The sequence below is a fragment of the Heteronotia binoei genome, chromosome 4 (genome assembly GCF_032191835.1).
Source record: "Heteronotia binoei isolate CCM8104 ecotype False Entrance Well chromosome 4, APGP_CSIRO_Hbin_v1, whole genome shotgun sequence".
NCBI classification, from domain to species: domain Eukaryota; kingdom Metazoa; phylum Chordata; class Lepidosauria; order Squamata; family Gekkonidae; genus Heteronotia; species Heteronotia binoei.
In genome coordinates this window covers 31,699,486-31,718,083 of record NC_083226.1, presented here as the reverse complement: position 1 = coordinate 31,718,083, position 18,598 = coordinate 31,699,486, and the positions used below count along the sequence as shown (strand labels likewise).

The 18,598-nt window shown below is 43.3% G+C and overlaps 1 protein-coding gene across 1 annotated transcript in view; it reads left to right on the top strand.

Annotated features, from left to right (window-relative positions):
• The first annotated feature begins 457 nt into the window (after positions 1–457).
• LOC132570458 (neuronal acetylcholine receptor subunit alpha-7-like) overlaps positions 458–18,598 on the top strand; it is a 154,395-nt gene continuing 136,254 nt past the window's right edge. The window contains exon 1 of the mRNA XM_060237064.1: positions 458–922. Within this exon, the coding sequence (XP_060093047.1) occupies positions 844–922 (79 nt within the window). The 5' untranslated portion in view covers positions 458–843. The remainder of the gene's footprint in view (positions 923–18,598) is intronic.

The window sequence follows — 18,598 nt, the reverse complement described above, 5'->3', positions numbered from 1 at the left end:
TTTGCAAACCCCCCAACTGTAAAGGGTAAAGGAACCCTAGGGTATAAACACTTTTATACACATGTGAAATTTGATTGCTGGTTGAAAATTTTATGGGCATTAAAAGAGACAGGAAGAGAAAAAAGGATGCAAAAAAAGAATGTTAAGACCTTTGCTTTCTTTTCCTCCTAGGAACTGCTAAATAAAGACTGCTTTAGGATAAAATAGACTTTGCAGGTGTTCCTGAATCATATACCATTCCTGCAACTTCCCCTGTAGACTTTTTCTTCTACCGCTAGATCACAGACAGTGTCATAGCGCAATTTTTCTGACTGAAAATTGCTCCAGCAACCACGTCAAAAAATAAGAAAGGTGCCGTTGTCTCGCATTGCCTGGTGTGTAGCTCTAGAGGCACTCTCGTACTAGCGTAGAAAACACTGCTGACGTGCTGGCCCAGAGTTACGGTTACAGAGAATGTGGAAAATCTCTCACAGGCAGCGATGTCCCTTTCTCTCTCCTCCTCCTCCTACCTCTTCCATACACACAGTAGCTTCTGGGCTCATGCTCCTTCCCTCTGGCTGGCACTAGGAAAAGGTGTGGGGCTTTTGTGAAGGGGGTGGGGGAAAGCCCACCTCTACAACGTAGTTAAGTCCTTGGCAGTTGGATGTAGTTATTACCAGCAACAAGCCTGAGAACAGTGAGATGTAATTGGGGCAAATGTGCTTTCCTTTCCTAGCGGGAAACTGGCTGACTGGCTTATTACCATTACTATTAGCCACTGACGCGCTCCATCATTTAGAGCTGACAGGGAGACTTCGTTCTCATTGTCTGGTGTCTGCCTAGACTTCTGATTCTGGCTCGACAATGCTCACAGAGAGGTGCTTAGGATTAGTCTGTTCTGGCTTGTATCTCTGGGCATTCTTGTTCCTGTCATTGTTCAAAGGTAAGTTCTGGATTTCTCTGATTATTATCGTTTTGTTTTAAACAGATCTGTTCCGATTTCCCTGGAGATATGCTTCTGGAAACTTTTTTGGGGATTGTCATTTGTCCCCACTGAAGTTGTGGGGGGAGGGAGGGACTGCATTCAGTGGGTTGGAAAGGGACCAGTGAAAGCCGGTTGTGAGACCCGTAAACTGATTTTTAAACATTTTTTTACCCTAAAGGGATGGGGGAGTCGGCAGTGTGGTAAAAATGATATCTGAGGGGGGGAAATGTGATAGAGTTTTTCTTCTTGCTCTTACAACTCCCTCTGTGAATATAAATGCCAATATTTCTGTAACAGAAATGAGAACATACGACAGCTATAAATATGCAGTGTTGGTTTTCTGAAAGAAAATGACATTGTTACCTTCTCAGATATGACAAGATATGGTGGGAGCACTTTCAGGGGAACTGATGGATTGTTTTATTGGACCTGACATATGTGGATGAGAGAGATTAACTGTTCTGTTTCAATATTTTCATTGTAACCTTTTCATTTTTGTAATACAAGGATCCCAAGTCAAGGATGGACTATAAAAGAGTGTTAACATGAATGAGGAAAGAAGCCTGACTCACTCTATAGCTTAAGGAACAAATACCTGGCTTTCCTCTGTTTGATTCCTGTTGTGTCAGATGAACCAAATCAGGTTTCGATCCAGATATTTTGGCTTTATTTCAGATGATGAATTAGGCTGGGCATGAATCTATTGTGTAAAATGTATTGAAAATAAATCAATAACTATAACTGAATGATTCATAGGTATGACAAGATAGAAAATTATACAAGTGTTTTGCTGTGAGAGAAAAATACAGAAATGTTAAAAAAAATATATACCTCAGGACTAAAGGAAGAGTCCTATAACTGCCCCAAAGTAGGAACACTGGGCCATTGTAGAAGTTCTATTACAGGTTCCTATACAAACGTGTGAGAGAGTAAGACAAGTGTGAGAAAGTAACAGTGTCCCTAGTTTGGGCCTGCGAAACCTAGACTAATTCATACCAGGCATAGAATCATTCAGTGCCTTTGATCAACTATGTTTCTCTGCTTTAGTTCCTCATCTGTAAAAAGGGGGGGGGGGGGACAATTGCTTGCTTTGCAGGGTTGCAGACTAGATAAATGCCATCAAGTTTGTACTGTATTTTACTCATTGAAAGGGTTATAGAAATAGTAACAATTTTTTTTTTGATAAGTGAGTGATTATGATTTATTTCCAGGCCTCTATGTTCCCTTTGTGACCCAGGCTAGCCCAGTCTTGTCAGACCTTGGAAGCGCTAAGTAGGGTCAGCCCTGGCTAGTATTTGGATGTGAGACCTCTAAAGAATACCAAGATTGTGATGTGGAGGCAGGCAATGGCAAACCACCTTTGAATGTTTCTTGTCTTGAAAACCCTCTGGGCTCACCATAAGTCAGCAGTGACTTGACGGTGCTTTCCACCACCACCTTACTCCCTCCCCCACTCTGCTTGCATGCAGAACTGGGATTGGAGACTTCCTGGTTTAAGATGTGCTGTGATGACTAAATTTGGGTTCTTCTTCAATTAACTGGAGTTTGCTTCTAATCCACAACCTGTGTATCCAAACCGAGATAAAATCTGTAATATTTAAACATGACACCGAACAGTGGTGAGTCTGTGAAAACTTCTTAAACTGAGACTACTTTAAGAAGACTTGTTTGGATTTTCTCCTAGTTTACGTTCTCTGTGTAAGAGCCAGCGGTGAATTTCGCAAATGGTGGTCAGAGTAATTTGGGGAACATATTTTGATATCTGAGTTTCCCTTTTCCGATGGTGTTGTAAATGTGTGTACAGGGTGGACATACTGTGCGTGTTCTTTCTGATGCATGCTGTTTCTTCTGAAAATGTCCATGTGCTGTATTCCAGCTTCAGAAAACAAGTACCAGACCTGGATTTATCTGGAATGCACGTATTGAGGCTAATGAAATGCCTGGTTTCAGGAATGGACTTTAAAAAGATGAAAGGGTGTCTTCAAGCAGATGGGCAAAGAAGTTGCTTTGATTTGTAATTAATCCGTAGAAAAATATATTGAGTTCATAGTATAGTCAAGATTATTTATAAACAAGTGGGGATTTGCAATGAATTGTAGTCTGTGTGTTTCTCTCTTTTGGTTGGTATTTTTGAATTTTCATGTGCATGTGCGTGCGTGCATGCATGTGAGTGTGTGTGCACTGGAAATCATGTTAACCTCTGGTGACTGACCCTTACTTGGGGCCTGGAGGATATTCAGAGAGGTGGCTGAATAAAGCCTGCCCCTGCATCCTGACTTCTGGTCTCCCATCCAATACTTGCCAGATTCAACCCTGCTTAGCTTCTGAGATCTGACAAGATCAAGTTTGCCTGGGCTATCCAAGTCGGGGGTGGGGGGATCTCATCATCCCTTCCTTGAAAGACCCCATAGCTTCTCCCATTTTCCTATTTCCTTCTCTCCAGGCCCAGTTGTGAGGTGGGAAACCCTTAAGGACCTATGCAAGGCACCTTATTTCCCTTTCCCCCCTTCACACTAATTCATTTCTTCTTTTCCTCCTCCTGGCAGTTCCATATCCTCATCTTTCCCAGGCCTGGGTAAGTCATGCAGGCTATGTGATAGTGAGTTGCCCAGTGTTTGCTTCTAGGACTGGCCTTGATTAATCCTCCCACAAAAGCTGAAACAGTCCTGTAAAGGGCCATCCTCCCCTCTTGCCATTTACTGACAGAAATCAATGCTAAAAGACTGGCAATACTGTTGTGGGTGGCTAGTGATGGCCATGGAGGGCATTTGAATCTTAAAACTATAGGCATTGTTTCTGTTACTTTTGGAGTTTTAGCTGCCTAATGTTTGTTTTGTTTTTAGATTTTGGATTTTCCCCCCCTGCAAACCTGTTTTTTTCAGGTTTGTAGAAAGTTCTGTCTGGAGATTTAAGTATCCACAGATTGAGCCAAGTTGAGAATTAGATACACTGATTATTAAGCAGGGCATGGAGATAGTCTATCCATCAGCAGGAGTGATCCATTTAGCACCAAGATGCATAGTTCATTTGCTGACTGAGGTTATATGTGCAACACTGGAATGAGGATGTGTTTTCCTTCATAAACCCAGTTTCCTGTTTTGTAGGATGGAACTGAGACTGTCTTTTGCATGACCCCAGTAAAGTTATTGCTTTTATCAAAGATGATAATATCAATCAACTATTCAGAACTGAATATAAGAAAAGTTTTCTGCTGTCTAGAGGGCTCTAAATAAGCCTATAAATGTGAATATCCCCAGGATAGAGATCCAGTGCCCCCACCCAGTTTATAGAAGGTTCTGTCTTGGCATATTTTCTTTAATCAGAGTCAATGCCTCCTACTTGTCAAAGAGCCAGGAAAAACTGGGAAGGAAGGAAGGAAGGAAGGAAGGAAGGAAGGAAGGAAGGAAGGAAGGAAGGAAGGAAGGAAGGAAGGAAGGAAGGAAGGAAGGAAGGAAGGAGCTGTAATCAGATGGTGTGTGAATTTGTAAATTAAAAGAGGCTGATCTATACTTTCATTCATTCCTTTTTAAAAATCTATTGCAGGGACACATGAGGGGCACATTCAATGTTGGGTCCTGCAAAGCATTTCCACTGGAAACAGAGGCTCAATTTTCACTGATTCCCTCCTCCAGCAGCAGCCCTCTGACTCCCCCACCCCAATCCTGTGGTTCCCCCCCCCCCCTCAATAACTCAGGAGCAGCATTTCAGGGGGGGGGCATTTTCTGCTGCAGAGGGAGGTGAAGGTGACAAAGTCATGCTCTGCTGACAGAAATCCTTCCATCAGCAGAAGTTTTTACCAAGTAACCCATACAATTTCTGTTCTGACAAAACCAATGCAGAGTGTGATTTAAGGGTCACAGAAATGAATTAACAGTATGGTCTCACAGAGGTCATTCTGTCATGAAATAAGAGTATCCTATATATCAGTTCTACTGGATTCCCCCCCACGTTGCCTACTTCAGCCTGTTGCAATGTGAGGACTAGTGTGGTTATAGTGTCAGACTTAGGATTTGAGACCCAGATTCCGGCCCCTGCTCTACCCCAGAAGCAGTGCAGGGGACCTTGGGCTAGTCACTTTCTCTCAAACTAATTTACCTCACAATGATGTTATGAAGATAAAATGGAGGGGTGTTCCCACAGTGGGGAGAAAAGTGTGCTATGAGTGTATCTAAATCAATAAATTTGGCTAGTGTTCTCAAGTTCCAACCCTGAGAATGTGTATTTACCTTTAAACACATTGATAAAAACAGGAATCAAGGTAACAGTGACTGTTTCTACCTATGCTTTCCATGATTCTCCTACCCACAATTCTCTGCCTGCAACAGAAAATGGGATTACATGTTTGTCCTACAAACAGCCAAAGAGGAGGGTAGATGAGAGGACCAGGGGAGGACCAGGTAGGAGCAGCCAAAGCAACATTGTTTGTCTCCAACTTTAACAGTGCCTTTAGCAGTAAATGGGAAACACAGAGAGAGAGAGAGAGAAATGCACTGGCCTTCAGGGAAAGCCATTCAGGCTATTCTCCACAGTCCAGTACCAGCGATGGAAGATCATTAAAATTAATGTAGCTTGTGACAACGGAATGTTTGAAGATCAACGCCCTAGTCAAATAGGAATTATGAGGCTACAGGATACAAAAATACGGTCTTAACTGTACAATAAATAAAGCCAGGCCTGCATAACTTTTTCAGCCCTTCAAGCCTAAAATGGCACAGGGGCAATGTGGTCCTGCCAGGTGCTTAAGAACCCCTCCTTGTTTATAGACCCAGGCAGACAATCAAAACTAAAGGTTTATCTCAGCAGACTGCCCTAGTTCTTTCCTTGGGCTTGGTGGGACACAAATGGTGCAGGCCTGATTTGGTTTGACAGAATGAGCCACCTCAGGGAGGGTCACTTAAGCACTTCCACAAGAGGTGTTGAAGTGGAGGATGTGTGAAAAAGACTAGCGGGTTACACAAGTCAAGCCTTGCATCAAGAACATGGTGGTGGTGGGGAATAGCTTCTGATGCTATTCTGTGCCAGAATTTCATGACAGATTTTTATTATTTGATAAATTGGGCCTGTATATTTAATGTCGTACTTCTGTGGCTTTTTTTAATGTAATGCAAATGAATGTCGAAGGAAAGGTCTCATTAATGTGACGAGTTTTGAACAGTGTCAGCAACGTGTGTCAGTTTAGCAACCAAGCCTGTGAGTAGTTTTCACAATAGTGGAGGGTGGATTTTTTTTCTAAATCTGCCTCAGGCACTTATTCTGCAAATCAAGTTAGGCATGTGTCTGACTTCACAAGTAGATGGTATGTAAGCCGTTTGCATCTGCAAAGGGTGCTGCTGATAGGGTGACCATACATCATTAAGAATTGTGGAAAAGAAGGAGTTCTGGCAGCCTGCTGTATAATGGGGGGGGGGGGAGGAGAAGAGTTGTGTTGACCCACAGAGGGCTGCCATTTTAAATTCCAGTAAGGAATATATGTGCCAAGTATATTCAGTAGGTAGGGGCCAGATTCCTAGCAATGTTTAAAGATCTGCTCTGGCATATAATTAATTTTAATCTTCAAAATGCAATAAAATAAAATCGTTCATTTTAATAGCATGACTTTTAGTTATCGCCCTTTTCACACTTACCAGTGGAAGCCGGAAGGGAGTCGGTATTGTGCCGCCTTGCAGTAATCCGAGACAGGGATGGGAGTTTTCAGACACATGTTTTTTTCCCCGGTAGGGTTCTGTGATTGAAGCAAGCCATTTCACACTGTTCCGCTTTTATCTCGCTTCCACCAGCGCCAGCCGTTTTCGCCTGCCAGCGCACGATCTCCGGCTTATTTTTTGGGGGGGAACGTTGGGCAAAGATCGCTATAGCGTCGTATCACAACAGCACCACCATAGAGATGGCTAGGCTCCATTGAGATAAGTTACCAAGTTTCAGCGGCGGCGATCTATGGTGATGCTGTTGTGATATGTCACTATAGCGCTATAGCGATTTTAGCCGATGTTCCAAAAACAAAACAAAACCGGAGATCGCGCGCCGGTGGGCGAAAAAGGGCGCGAAAACTGCTCCCGGGTTAGATACTGGACATTTCACACAGCGCCCCATAGCGATTTCAACCCAGAAGGAGGGGTTGAAAAGTGGAAGAAGCTGCTCTTTGTTAGTAATGACTCAGGCATGCCTCACTACCGGGACAGCCGCGGGACTGTGTGAAAAGGTGAGAGTATTCCGGTAGCAGCCAGTTACTGAATTGGGTCTGTCTGAAATGCCAACAGAAACCCATTACTGTTCAGTAACTGACCAGCTGCCATACCGGAATAATTAGGCTGTGTGAAAAAGATCTAAATTATACAGTTATGTATCGGCGGAATTGTGGCTAAGTGGTAGAACATCTGCTTGGCATGCAGAAAGTCCCAGGTTCAATCCCTGATAGAGTTGCCAGTCCTTAGGTCCCAGTGCTCTTTGGTCCACCATCGGCCAGCTGACCAGTGAGGAAACCCCATGCCCAAACAGTGAAATAGTCACACAACTTCCCCAATATGATGATGTCATTTTCAGGATATGTCATAGCACCGGGGGCATTGCATGGCAATGCTATGGTTTTGGAGCAAACTATATGGTTTTGAAGCAAAAAACCCATAGAGTTTTTGCCTCAAAACCAGAGTGTCACATATGTTGTTGCCACCACAATGATGTCACTTCCAGGTGATATCATCACATTGGGGACATCACATGTGATGTCCCTCCCATCCTGAAATGCCTCCCCGCTAAATTCTCCCACTGTGACAGCAAGGGGACCTGGAAACTTTAATCCCTGGCATCTCCACTTTAAAAAGAACAGGAAATAGGTAATGTGAAAGGCCTCTGCCTGAAACTCTGAGGAGCCACTGTCAGACAGTGGAGGTTCAAAGTAAGCGGACTTCCATTGGTTACAATGTTAAGGCGTTTATTTGATAACTCAAAGGTTCTGAACAATGAAGCATTGGAACTGATGCCCGTTGGCGGGAAGAGGAATGCTTTAACCAACATACATCAAAGGATTTCCAAATAAATCTACATTCTCACACTACCAGGATACATGTAACACCTTCGCTTCTCCTTATCTCTTGTGGTTCCCTTTCTCACGGAAGAGCCCTGCTGGCTTTCCTTGAGGCATGTTATCTTCAAAGGGTTGTTGCTTTTGTTAGTACCAGGGAGTGGAATTCACAGCAGGGGTTAGTAACATCTCTGTCTCTACTTTGGTATGTAAGGCCTCTGCTTCGGGGTTAGTAGCAAATGGTCAAAGATGGAGTTAGTTAGGTCAGGCTATAAATTGTATTTTAAGCATACATCTCATAACATAATATCAAAGCTTTCCAGTGTCTGACAGCCACCACCAGAGTAGGCAATATTGACCTTGATTGGCCAATGGTCTAATTAAATTTGGTATAAGGCAGCTTCGTGTATTTAGGTTATTTATTGTTCTGCTTTTCCCCCAATGAGGACCCAAATCAGCTTACAACATAGGTCCCTCTTTTCTGTTCTGTCCTCACAAGAACAACCCCGTTAGATTGAGAGAAAACAACTGGCCAAAGAGCACACATTGAGCTTCCATGGCAGAGCAGAGACTTGAATCTAGATCTCCCAGATCTTGGTCTGACACCCTAACCTCTATACATGCTGGATCTCAAAACACCACTAGTTTGCTTGTATAACTCATAATCAGGGCTTCTTCTTTTCTTTTCTTTTTTGAGCAGGAATGCAATTCCAGGTGACTTGATCAGGGCTCCAACTCAAAAATAGGTCTCTCTGGCAAAGGAAAGGCATTAGACAGCCACATGCTCCCAGACTGCACGCTCCATCCTCTCTGCTGTCTCCAGCCTCCAATGGGCTTGTGAAGAAAGCAAGAGACATGGAGCCGCCCACAAGCACCCCATCCCAGGAGAAGCTGGGCCTACTGCTGCCTGCTCCATTGCACAAGACTCTTTCTCTCCAGCCGTATTTTTTTGGGGGGAGGACAAGGTCTCTCATTGGGCTGTGTGAGGACACACATCCATGAAATGCAGCTGATGGCACCATACTGCCCTGTGTCAATATGTGGAAAGTAACATTGAACAGGTGACTATACTTCTGGTGGCATCAGGGGGTGTGGCTTAATATGCAAATAAGTTTCTGGTGGGCTTTTTCTACAAAAACAGCCCTGATCATAATAATTTACATTGCTGTAGTTATTATCATAGAGTGTTTCCCTTTTATTTTAAGCTAAGAAATCTGTGCCTTTGGCATTCATGCTCAGTCTTAATTGTTTATAACAGTAGTCACTCACTGTGTAGAATTTTATGCCTCTGCCAAAATGATGATTCTGAGGAACTTTGTATATGGTTGGTCATTCGTGGTTGCATTGAGGATGTTGTATTTCAGGGAAGCTGGTGGGCTATTGCTAATTTTTCTGTTGAGTTGCACTTGACATCACGACAACTCTGAAACATCAGCAAAAACCTACATATAGTCAAATTTCCTAGACATGAGAAACATTGGTTTGACTAGAAAATAGATGTTGCCTCTAGTCCTGGTTGAAGCAGTTGCTCTACCACTTTAATGTATGTTTATGTCAGTCTCCTGAGAATTTTCACACATACTTCAGCTTTCATACCTTCTTTTTAAGAGTTCTTAAGGGAGCTTGTTCAATAAAAGTAATAGATTTCTGTAAGCAAAAACGTATGGCATTTGGATATGTGGATAGTGTGTATACAAGGCATAAAACTGATACAAAACCACTCTGGTCACATATAGTTTGAGGCAGGGCTTTTTTTGAGCAGGAATGCAGTTCTGGCTGGCTTGGTGTCAGGGGGCCTAATAAGCAAATGAGTTCCTGCTGAGCTTTTTCTAAAAAAGCCCCATTTGAAACAATGGTGAGGTTAAGGGGTGTGACCTAATATGCAAATGAGTTCCTGCTGGGCTTTTTCTATGGGGAAAACATGGGGAGCCATGTTGAGAGGCCAAGGGAAATGGTTCTTTCCTATGGAATTATTGCCTGACCCAGTAAGGATGATGCTGTTTGAATAAGCCAAATCCTTCATCCTGCCATGTTTATCTGTACATCTAGGGCTTTATTTGAGCAGGAACACAGTTATGGTTGGCTTGCATCAGGGGGTGTGGTCTAATATGCAAATAAGTCCCTGCCAGGCTTTTTCTACAACAAAGCCCTATGTGAAGTAATGGTGACTTCAGGGGGTGCGACCTAACATGTAAATGAGTTCCTGCTGATTTTTTTCTTCCAAAAAAGCCCTGTGTTCATCTCAGTTTTACTAGTCAGTGTGGGCCCAAATAACAGCAGTTCTGGAATAACATAATTTATGTGATTTGTCTCCGCTGTTGGTTTTATCCAAACTTATTCTTGATTTGAGTTTTTTTTTAAAAAAATATAAGTTTTTACTGCTTGTTATAGCCATTTAAGTTGTGTTTTAGGTTGCTGAGACCTCCTCCTCTAGATGCCTTCTGTTAAGATAATGTATGATTTTTTAATAGTTTCCAATATATGCCAGTTATTTTTTGACGAAGCAAGTGTTCTTGATTATACAGTATTGAAAACAGAAAGGTAAAATCCATGGTTTTCATTAAAAATGCACGAATCAGATCTGTGATTCTGACCTCGCAGCTTCTGGCTGATCTAAAACTGTCAGTTGAGCTCCATAGAAATGCTGGATTATGGAATTATATGCTTGTTTACCCTGCTTTATCGCTCAAAAATGAGTGCATTAAAAAAAGGCTTACTACAGTTCAATTTTTAAAAGAAGTTTTTAACCATATAAGGGAACACACTCTATAACTGATATAAGGTCAGATAAAAACTGAACAGCAAACCATGTAATTGAATGGGAGCAGGGCTTTTCTTATAGCAGGAATTCATTTGCATATTAGGCTGCACACCCCTGTTGTAGCCAATCCCCTTGGAGTTTACAGTAGGCCCTGTACTATGAGCCCTATAAGATCTTGGAGGATTGGCTACATCAGGGGTGTGTGACCTAATATGCAAAGGAGTTCCTGCTACAAAAAAGTCCTGAATGGGAGCACTATTGGGCCAGCTACTGTGTTTCCTAGTGCTCACATTTTCCTTCTCCCAAACAAAAAGCCAATCCTGGTTTTAGGTTTGCCAATCCCCAGATCCAAGTAGGGGATTCCTAATGTTGCAGGCTCCTCCCACTGCCAGCCAGCTGGCTGGTAGGGAAAAGCCCTACTCCAACGGCCATGAAGTGCCTTTAGATCTCAGGCAAGTTTAGAAGCTTGCAAATGGCTTGGTTTTTGGAAGGAGTGTGTGTGTGTGCCTTTAAATCACAGAGAGATTGAAGCTTCAGGGGGTGGGGTGAGCAGGCAGAGCCACATGTGTGAGAGAGGAAGAGAGAAAGCCCAGTCCCTCTGTTTGTTTTGCGTTCCTTTCAGAAGCTGTTTGTAGTAAAAGGGATAGTGAAGAGTTAACTGGAACCTGATTATGGGATAGAGGAAAACTCTACCCCCTAGGCATCTCTCTCCTTAAATTGGTTGAAATACAGCAGATTGTTACATTCAGCAACCTCGGTGAGTAAAGCTATCTATACCATTACCCCAAGGAGATCACTAAAATGTGGGCATGCAAACTGTTTACTTTGGTTGCTTTGGGAGTGTGTGTGTTCATTTTCATTTAGTGGAAGTGTAGCTGATGGGGAACAAAAAAGGCAAAAAAGTGAAGGAGGAAGTGAAGATTGTATTCAGGAAAACTGCACTGCTGTATTTTTATTTATTTGTTTGGAATGGGAAAGTCTCCTGGCTCCACCCCCAAGGTCCCCAGATATTCATTGAGTTGGACCTGGCAATCCTACCTGGCTTTTTTCCACCTCACTAGAGTAAGGAAGTACCCATGAGACATCATGTAGGTGTTTGCCCGGAGCCCCCAATGAGAAGCAGCTGCCACCATACTATGAGAACACTCAGAACCTTCCCAAATTTTGTGATAGGCCCTAGGCCCAATGGCAGCCATTTTGTTTTTGGCTGTGTTCCTTTTGGTAGCCATTTTGGGATGGTGCCTTGTTCTCAAAATTACAGTAGTGTCCCCAGGCTCAACAAAGTTGGGGACCCCTGCTGTAGAATAACATAAGGATCAAAAGGCCCATGATGATAGTCTGGACTTGCTCACAAACTGGTGACCAGGCATGACAGGCCTGCATTGGGAGTGAGGTCCATATTACAAAGAAGGTCTGGTCACTTGTTACCACCTGCCTTGGGCTTGGGTGATGGGGGGAAATGGAGCAGAACTTTATCAGTTGACCTCAGAATTCAATAAGTTGCTTTTTCTTGACCTTGAAAGTTAATCCGCTAGGTAGCAGCCACCTGGGACATCCAATGAAAGGGTGGTGTGCATATCTTTGTGAGAGGTTACTGCTACTTTCAATTGCTTGTGAGGGATGGCTTTGTGGTTTATGAGCTGCTGGTGGTGGCAGCAACTGCACAAAAAGCAAACTCCAATTCTCTGTGATAGATAACACAGAGACTTTCTGCCAGAGGCTCAGAGCTAAGCTAGTAGGGCTGCAAGGGAAAGATAAGGAATTGTATGTGTATCTTCTTGTCTTTGGATTGGTGGGAAAATATGGGTGACCTCCTGCTCCACTCTTTTAAGAAGCTGGTTCATTCTGATGAAAAAGCTGCAGAAAATAGAGGGTGGCTACAATAGAAAATGTGAAAAGAATCCTTTGTTTGGGAGGGGAAAGAGAGTGCCAAAATCAGTATGACTTCTGAAAGTTAATTTAGTTGTTTTTGGATCTTTGTTCTCTCAGCTTTATTAGCCACATGTGGCCAGAGATCTGATAACTTCCAGTGGTTTGTCAGTATAACTGCAGATTTGGATTCCAGATAGATGAGTAACTGCCTGCGAAATAGGAGTAAATGGATGCTCTAGGAATGAATGAATGACTCCTCCATCTTGAAGGAGTGTTAGGACAGCATGGTCCTAATCACTCAGGTGGATCAGATTTTTGTGGTGCTTGAGAACATTCCCAAGTTTTCGGTCTCTATAAATGCTCTTTCATAACCAATTAATCCACTCTGCAGGGTACTTAGAGGGGGAACTAGTGGTTATATTGGTGGGTTATACTGGGTTATATTGGTGGCTGAGAAGTCAGGCAATCCACTTACCTCATTTTGCTCTTGTGAGACAAGGGGACAACTAGAATCAGAGCTTTTTTAGAGCAGGAATGCACAGGAACACAGTTCCAGCTGGCTTGGTGTCAGGAGTGTGGTCTAATATGCAAATGATTCCCATTGGGCTTTTTCTGCAAAAAACAATGATGATGTCAGGGGTGTGGCCTAATATGCAAATGAATTCCTGCTGGGCTTTGCTGGCTAGAATGGTTTGGAATCTTGGGGCTTCAGGAACAGCTGGAATCTCTGGTAGACTTGAAATAATAGCAAGTTCTCCCTTGTAGCAAGGAAGCACTTGCTGTATTTTTCAGTTAAGCTAAATTGATCAAGGTCATTTCTACCATAGTATTCCTAGTTACTATGCATGAGTGTTAAAGTTGGCCAATGAAGAAAGCTGATTTATTTACAATGTGGCACTGGAGGAGAGTTTTATGGATACTGTGGACTACCAAAACGATAAATCACTGGGTTCTAGCCCAAATCAAACCTGAACTTTCCCTATAAGCTAAAATGACTAAATTGAGGCTATTGCACTTTGGTCACATTATGATAGGGTTGCCAAGTCTGACTCAAGAAATATCTGGGGACTTTGGGGGTGGAGCCAGGAGCAAGGTTGTGACAAGCATGATTGAACTCCAAAGAGAGTTCTGGTGATTATATTTAAAGAGTCTGCACACCTTTTAAATGCCTTCCCTCCATTTGGAAATAATGAGGAATAGGACACCTTCTTTTGGGGATCATAGAATTGGACATCCTGGTCCAGTCTTTTTGAAACTTGGGGGGAGCGTTTTGAGAGGCACCAGATGCAATGTTGAAAATTTTGTGCCTCTACCTCAAAAAACAGCCCCCCCCCGCCAGCCCCAGATACCCATGTATCAATTCCCCATTATGCCCTATGGGAATCGGTCTCCATAGGGTATAATGGAGTGCCCAGCACACATTCAACCCTCACCCCCCACACACTTTCTGATAATCCTGAAGTGAGAGGAGGCCCTCCAAACCAGGGTATCCCTTGCCCCCAACTGGGGATTGGCAGCCCTACATTATGAGAAGACAAAAGTCACTGGAAAGGACAATAATGTTAGGAAAAATTGAAGACAACAGGAGAAGAGGAAGACTCAACATTTATTTGTACCTCTCCTTCCCAATGGAGACCCAAAGTGGCTTACATTGTTATCCTCTCCTTTATGTTATCCTCACAACAACCCTGTAAGGTAAATTAGGCTGCAACTGGCCCAGAGTCGCTCTGTGAGCTTCCATGACATGAGTGGTGATTGGAATCCAGGTCTCCCAGATACTAGTCTGACATTCTTAACCAGTACACCCATTACAGCACCCTGGCTGTGCAATAAAGGAAGGCATTGTCCTCAGTTTGTATTACCTGAGCAAGGCTGTGAATAATAGGATGTTTAGGAGGTCATTAATTCATAGGGTCAGAAGCAACTTGCCAACACTGAACACACACAAAATGCACACAAGAGTTAAAGTGAGCGATCATGAATTCCTAGAGAGGCTTTTCTACCCCTGTTGCATTAAGGGTTCCTGAGTGTGTGTGAAGTATTTATGTGTGTGAGGAGTTCCATAAAAGGATTTTCCCCTTGGGTGCAATGCATTTTAAAAACATTATTTCTGCCTTCCACTTTCTGGTGATACAAACATTTGCATCCTCTTTTATCAGTGTACGCATCCGGTCAGTTTAGAATCCTTGGTCCAGGGCACCAGCATTTCTACATTTGGCTTAGAATTATCCTGTGAAGTAGGAGGAGAACTCTTACTTCCACTGCCATTTCTCTTGCTAGACTTACAACTTGCCTGCTGCAGGCATGCAGCTTCCTTAGCTGGTGGGAGAAGTGTTCGTGTATGTGTGGAAAATCCCCAGGAGGATTGGGGACTGGCATAGCAGCCTCACATAAGTGCTTGGCATCACTTCCAGCAGAAAGGAAGGAAGGAAGGAAGGAAGGAAGGAAGGAAGGAAGGAAGGAAGGAAGGAAGGAAGGAAGGAAGGAAGGAAGGAAGAAAGGGAGAAAGAGAGAAAGAGAAAGAGAGAGAAAGAGAGAGAAAGAGAAAGAGAGAAAGAAAGAAAGAGAAAGAAAGAGAGAAAGAAAGAGAAAGAAAGAAAGAGAAAGAAAGAGAGAAAGAAAGAAAGAAAGAAAGAAAGAAAGAGAGAAAGAAAGAGAGAGAAAGAGAGAAAGAGAAAGAGAGAAAGAGAAAGAAAAAGAAAGAAAGAGAGAAAGAGAAAGAAAGAAAGAAAGAAAGAAAGAAAGAAAGAAAGAAAGAAAGAAAGAAAGAAAGAAAGAAAGAAAGAAAGAAAGAAAGAAAGAAAGAAAGAAAGAAAGAAACGACATAACATTGGGGATGATACTCCAGGATTTGCCAAAACTCTTATGGTTTTTGATACATCTCAGAGCATCATCCTGACACTGTGATGTTACTTCTGGTTTTTTTTGGGGGGGGGGGTTGCCAGAAGGGAGATTGCATGCTGGCATAATGCCAGTACACCTCCCCCCCACTCCCAATTTTTCTGCCATTTCTTCTCCTGCCAGCCTTTGAAGCAGTGGCAGGCAATTGAGGGGATGCCCAGGAAGTACCTTGTCATAGTGGAAGGGAGCATACCAGCCAGAGATTTGAAAGAACACTTGTCTTGTGAAGCTGTTGGACTGGAGTCCTGATAAGTAAGTAATTTTTCAATATTGTGGGAGAAGCTGCGACACCTTGAATTGTGGAGAAAAAAACCTTTGGCTGAAGAAGGTTGCAACGCTGAAAGTCCCTTTGGACTTTTGGCTTATCGCCTCTTGGCTTCTTGCTTATTGAAGATATGAATTGAGGATTACACCTTGGATTTAAGTCTACAAGTACCCACATTGAACATATAGACTTTCCAGCATTAATACTTGAGAGACTTTTGAATGGTTATTGAATGGATTTTTGCCTTTATGCCTTTATTACGTGCTGTTAATAGAGATTTTGTACAGTGCCACACAGTTTGCTTTATTTTTTGCCATAGTGGGAAATCAGGCATCCCTATGATGCCAAAATTTCTGGAAGAAACCCTCAATGTGATGTCAGCACGAAGTCCAGATTGTCACCTGACATGTATGAAGAAAATTATGGTCCTGTGCTATTGCCTGCACATCAAGATGTGTTCGCAAGCAGTGATGCTTGGGGGTGAAAAATAGGGGAGTGCAAGCAAGCACCTCTGTGCTCTTCCTGTGGGCTTCCTGGAAACATCTGAATGACTACTGTTAGAAATAGGATGCTGAACTAGATGGACCTTTATTTTGATCCCACAGGGCTCTTTTTATGTTCTGCACATCTACAGCAGTGATTTTAAAAGCTGGCGTCCCTACAGAAGTCTTATGTCAAGATGTGCATTACATATTCTGCATTCTGTGGACCAGAGCCAATCCAATAAGGAAATATTTTTGGAAGCCTACTTCCACCTGCAGCTCTTCCTTATTAGATCAGGTCCTATGGAATAAACTGCCAAAATGTGTAACTAACTGCAGCCTTAGAGCACACAAAGAGTAAATGCCAGAAAACAAAGAAATAAGAGTGGGTGGGAGTGGCAGCAATAGCATCAATGCCATCTCTCTCTGACAATATTCCCCAGCAGGAATAGCAGTAGGGATGCCAGTCTCCTGGTGTGGGGGGGAGATCCTCTGATTATGTGGGCTCCTGGCAGGTGGGTGGAAGCCCTGCCCCCAACAGCAACCACCGGTGGCCATCCCTCTCCCTTCACCCCCCTGCAAGACTTAAAGGAACATCCAGCAGATTGGCAGGAGCACATGGCCTGCCAATCAGCTGGAGGGCCATTTAAATATTGCTGGAGAGATGGGAGAGGGGTGATTGTTGGCTGCATGCCTGAACACCAAGTGCCGAGTTCAGGTGCACATGACCCCCACTTGCAAAAAGCATTGAAAGAGTCCCAAAATGAGAGCCAGTTTGATGTAGTGGTTAAGTGTGCAGACTCTTATCTGGGGGAACAGGGTTTGATTCCCAACTCCTCCACATGCAACTGCTGGAGTGACCTTGGGTCAGTCATAATTTTCTCAGAGTTGTTCTTTCAAGAGCAGTTCTCTCAGAGCTCTCTCAGCCGTACATTCCGCACAGAGTGTCTGTTGTGGAGATGGGAAGGGAAAGGAGATTGTAATCTGCTTTGAGATTCTTCATGTTGTGAGCTGTGAGGTATAAAACCAATCTCTTCTCTTCTTTTTGCAAGTGGGGGCTGTGCGTGCCTGAATTTTCCAGGCAACCAGCAGGGGATTGTGGAAGGACTTACTGGGATCAGAAAGGAGGCTCTGCAGATGTGCCATGACATGCCCACATCACTGCCCATGTGACGCAGAAGTGACACCATCAGTTCTAGGTCATTGGGGATAACACACTGGAACTTGGGCAAAAACTCTATGGTAGAAGCCAAATTTACCACAGAATTATTTGCCCAAATACCAGAGTGTCACCCTGACATCCCAGAAGTAATGCTGTTACTTCTTGGTCATGTGGACAGTGACATAGGCACATCACTACACCTCAGCAGTCTCCCTCTGATTGGCAGCTAAGCAGGGAGGTCTATCAGTGGGGCAACCCCACCTGTGCTGGGGAGTGGTCTGGAAACCCTACATATAGTCCACCATCCAAAGTGGCTATTTTCTCCAGATGAACTGATCTCACTAATCCCAAGAGATCTCTAGTCACCATCTGCAGGTTGGCAGTGCCGGATTAAACCCTGTGGAGGCCCCTAGGCAATCAAAATCTTGGGGGCCCCCTTGTAAATTATCTCCTAATATCTCCTGCAGGCACCTTCTCAAAAGCCTCTTTGACAAAGCTGCAGGGGAGAGGCAGAGAGAGGAAAACCGGCCCAGGGCCTCTAAAGGTGTCGAGACTCATTCTTGGCCTATTTGTTAATTCAGTCCTTCAGGTTGGCAACCCTAGTTTGCTCCTGGAACCACTGTCCCTCCCATCACATACCTAGTATAACTCCAGTGTATAGATTTCTATAATGGTGGGGCCCATTCATAAGAATTGATCTCCTACGTATAATGTTTCTGGAACAAGACTACCAGAATGAGGAATGGCTTAATGCAACATTAGTATGATGAGCAACTGGAAGATCTTGTGCAACAGTTTTTAGGCCTTGTTCCAGAACTTAGTATGATCATGTGATCATAGGATAAATCTTCAAACTATCAGTCCCCTAACACTGCTAAATATAAAGGAATGTATCTTATTTACACATATCATTCCAAAGCAAATCTCTACCGTGACTGAAAGTCACTTCATGGTGAGGAGAAAAAGGCTTGTGAATTGGCTGTAAACATTTTCCGTTTTTAGCAGGGAGAAAATTTGAGGATGCAGCTCACAGAAGCAGTAAGAACTGTCTCCTGTCATTCCATATACATCAGTACCTTTCAAAACAGTGTAAAGCCACAACCTGATGTTTATCACATCCTGAGCTTAAATATCACCCTTCTTTAATGTGTCAAAAACATATGGAACATTTTT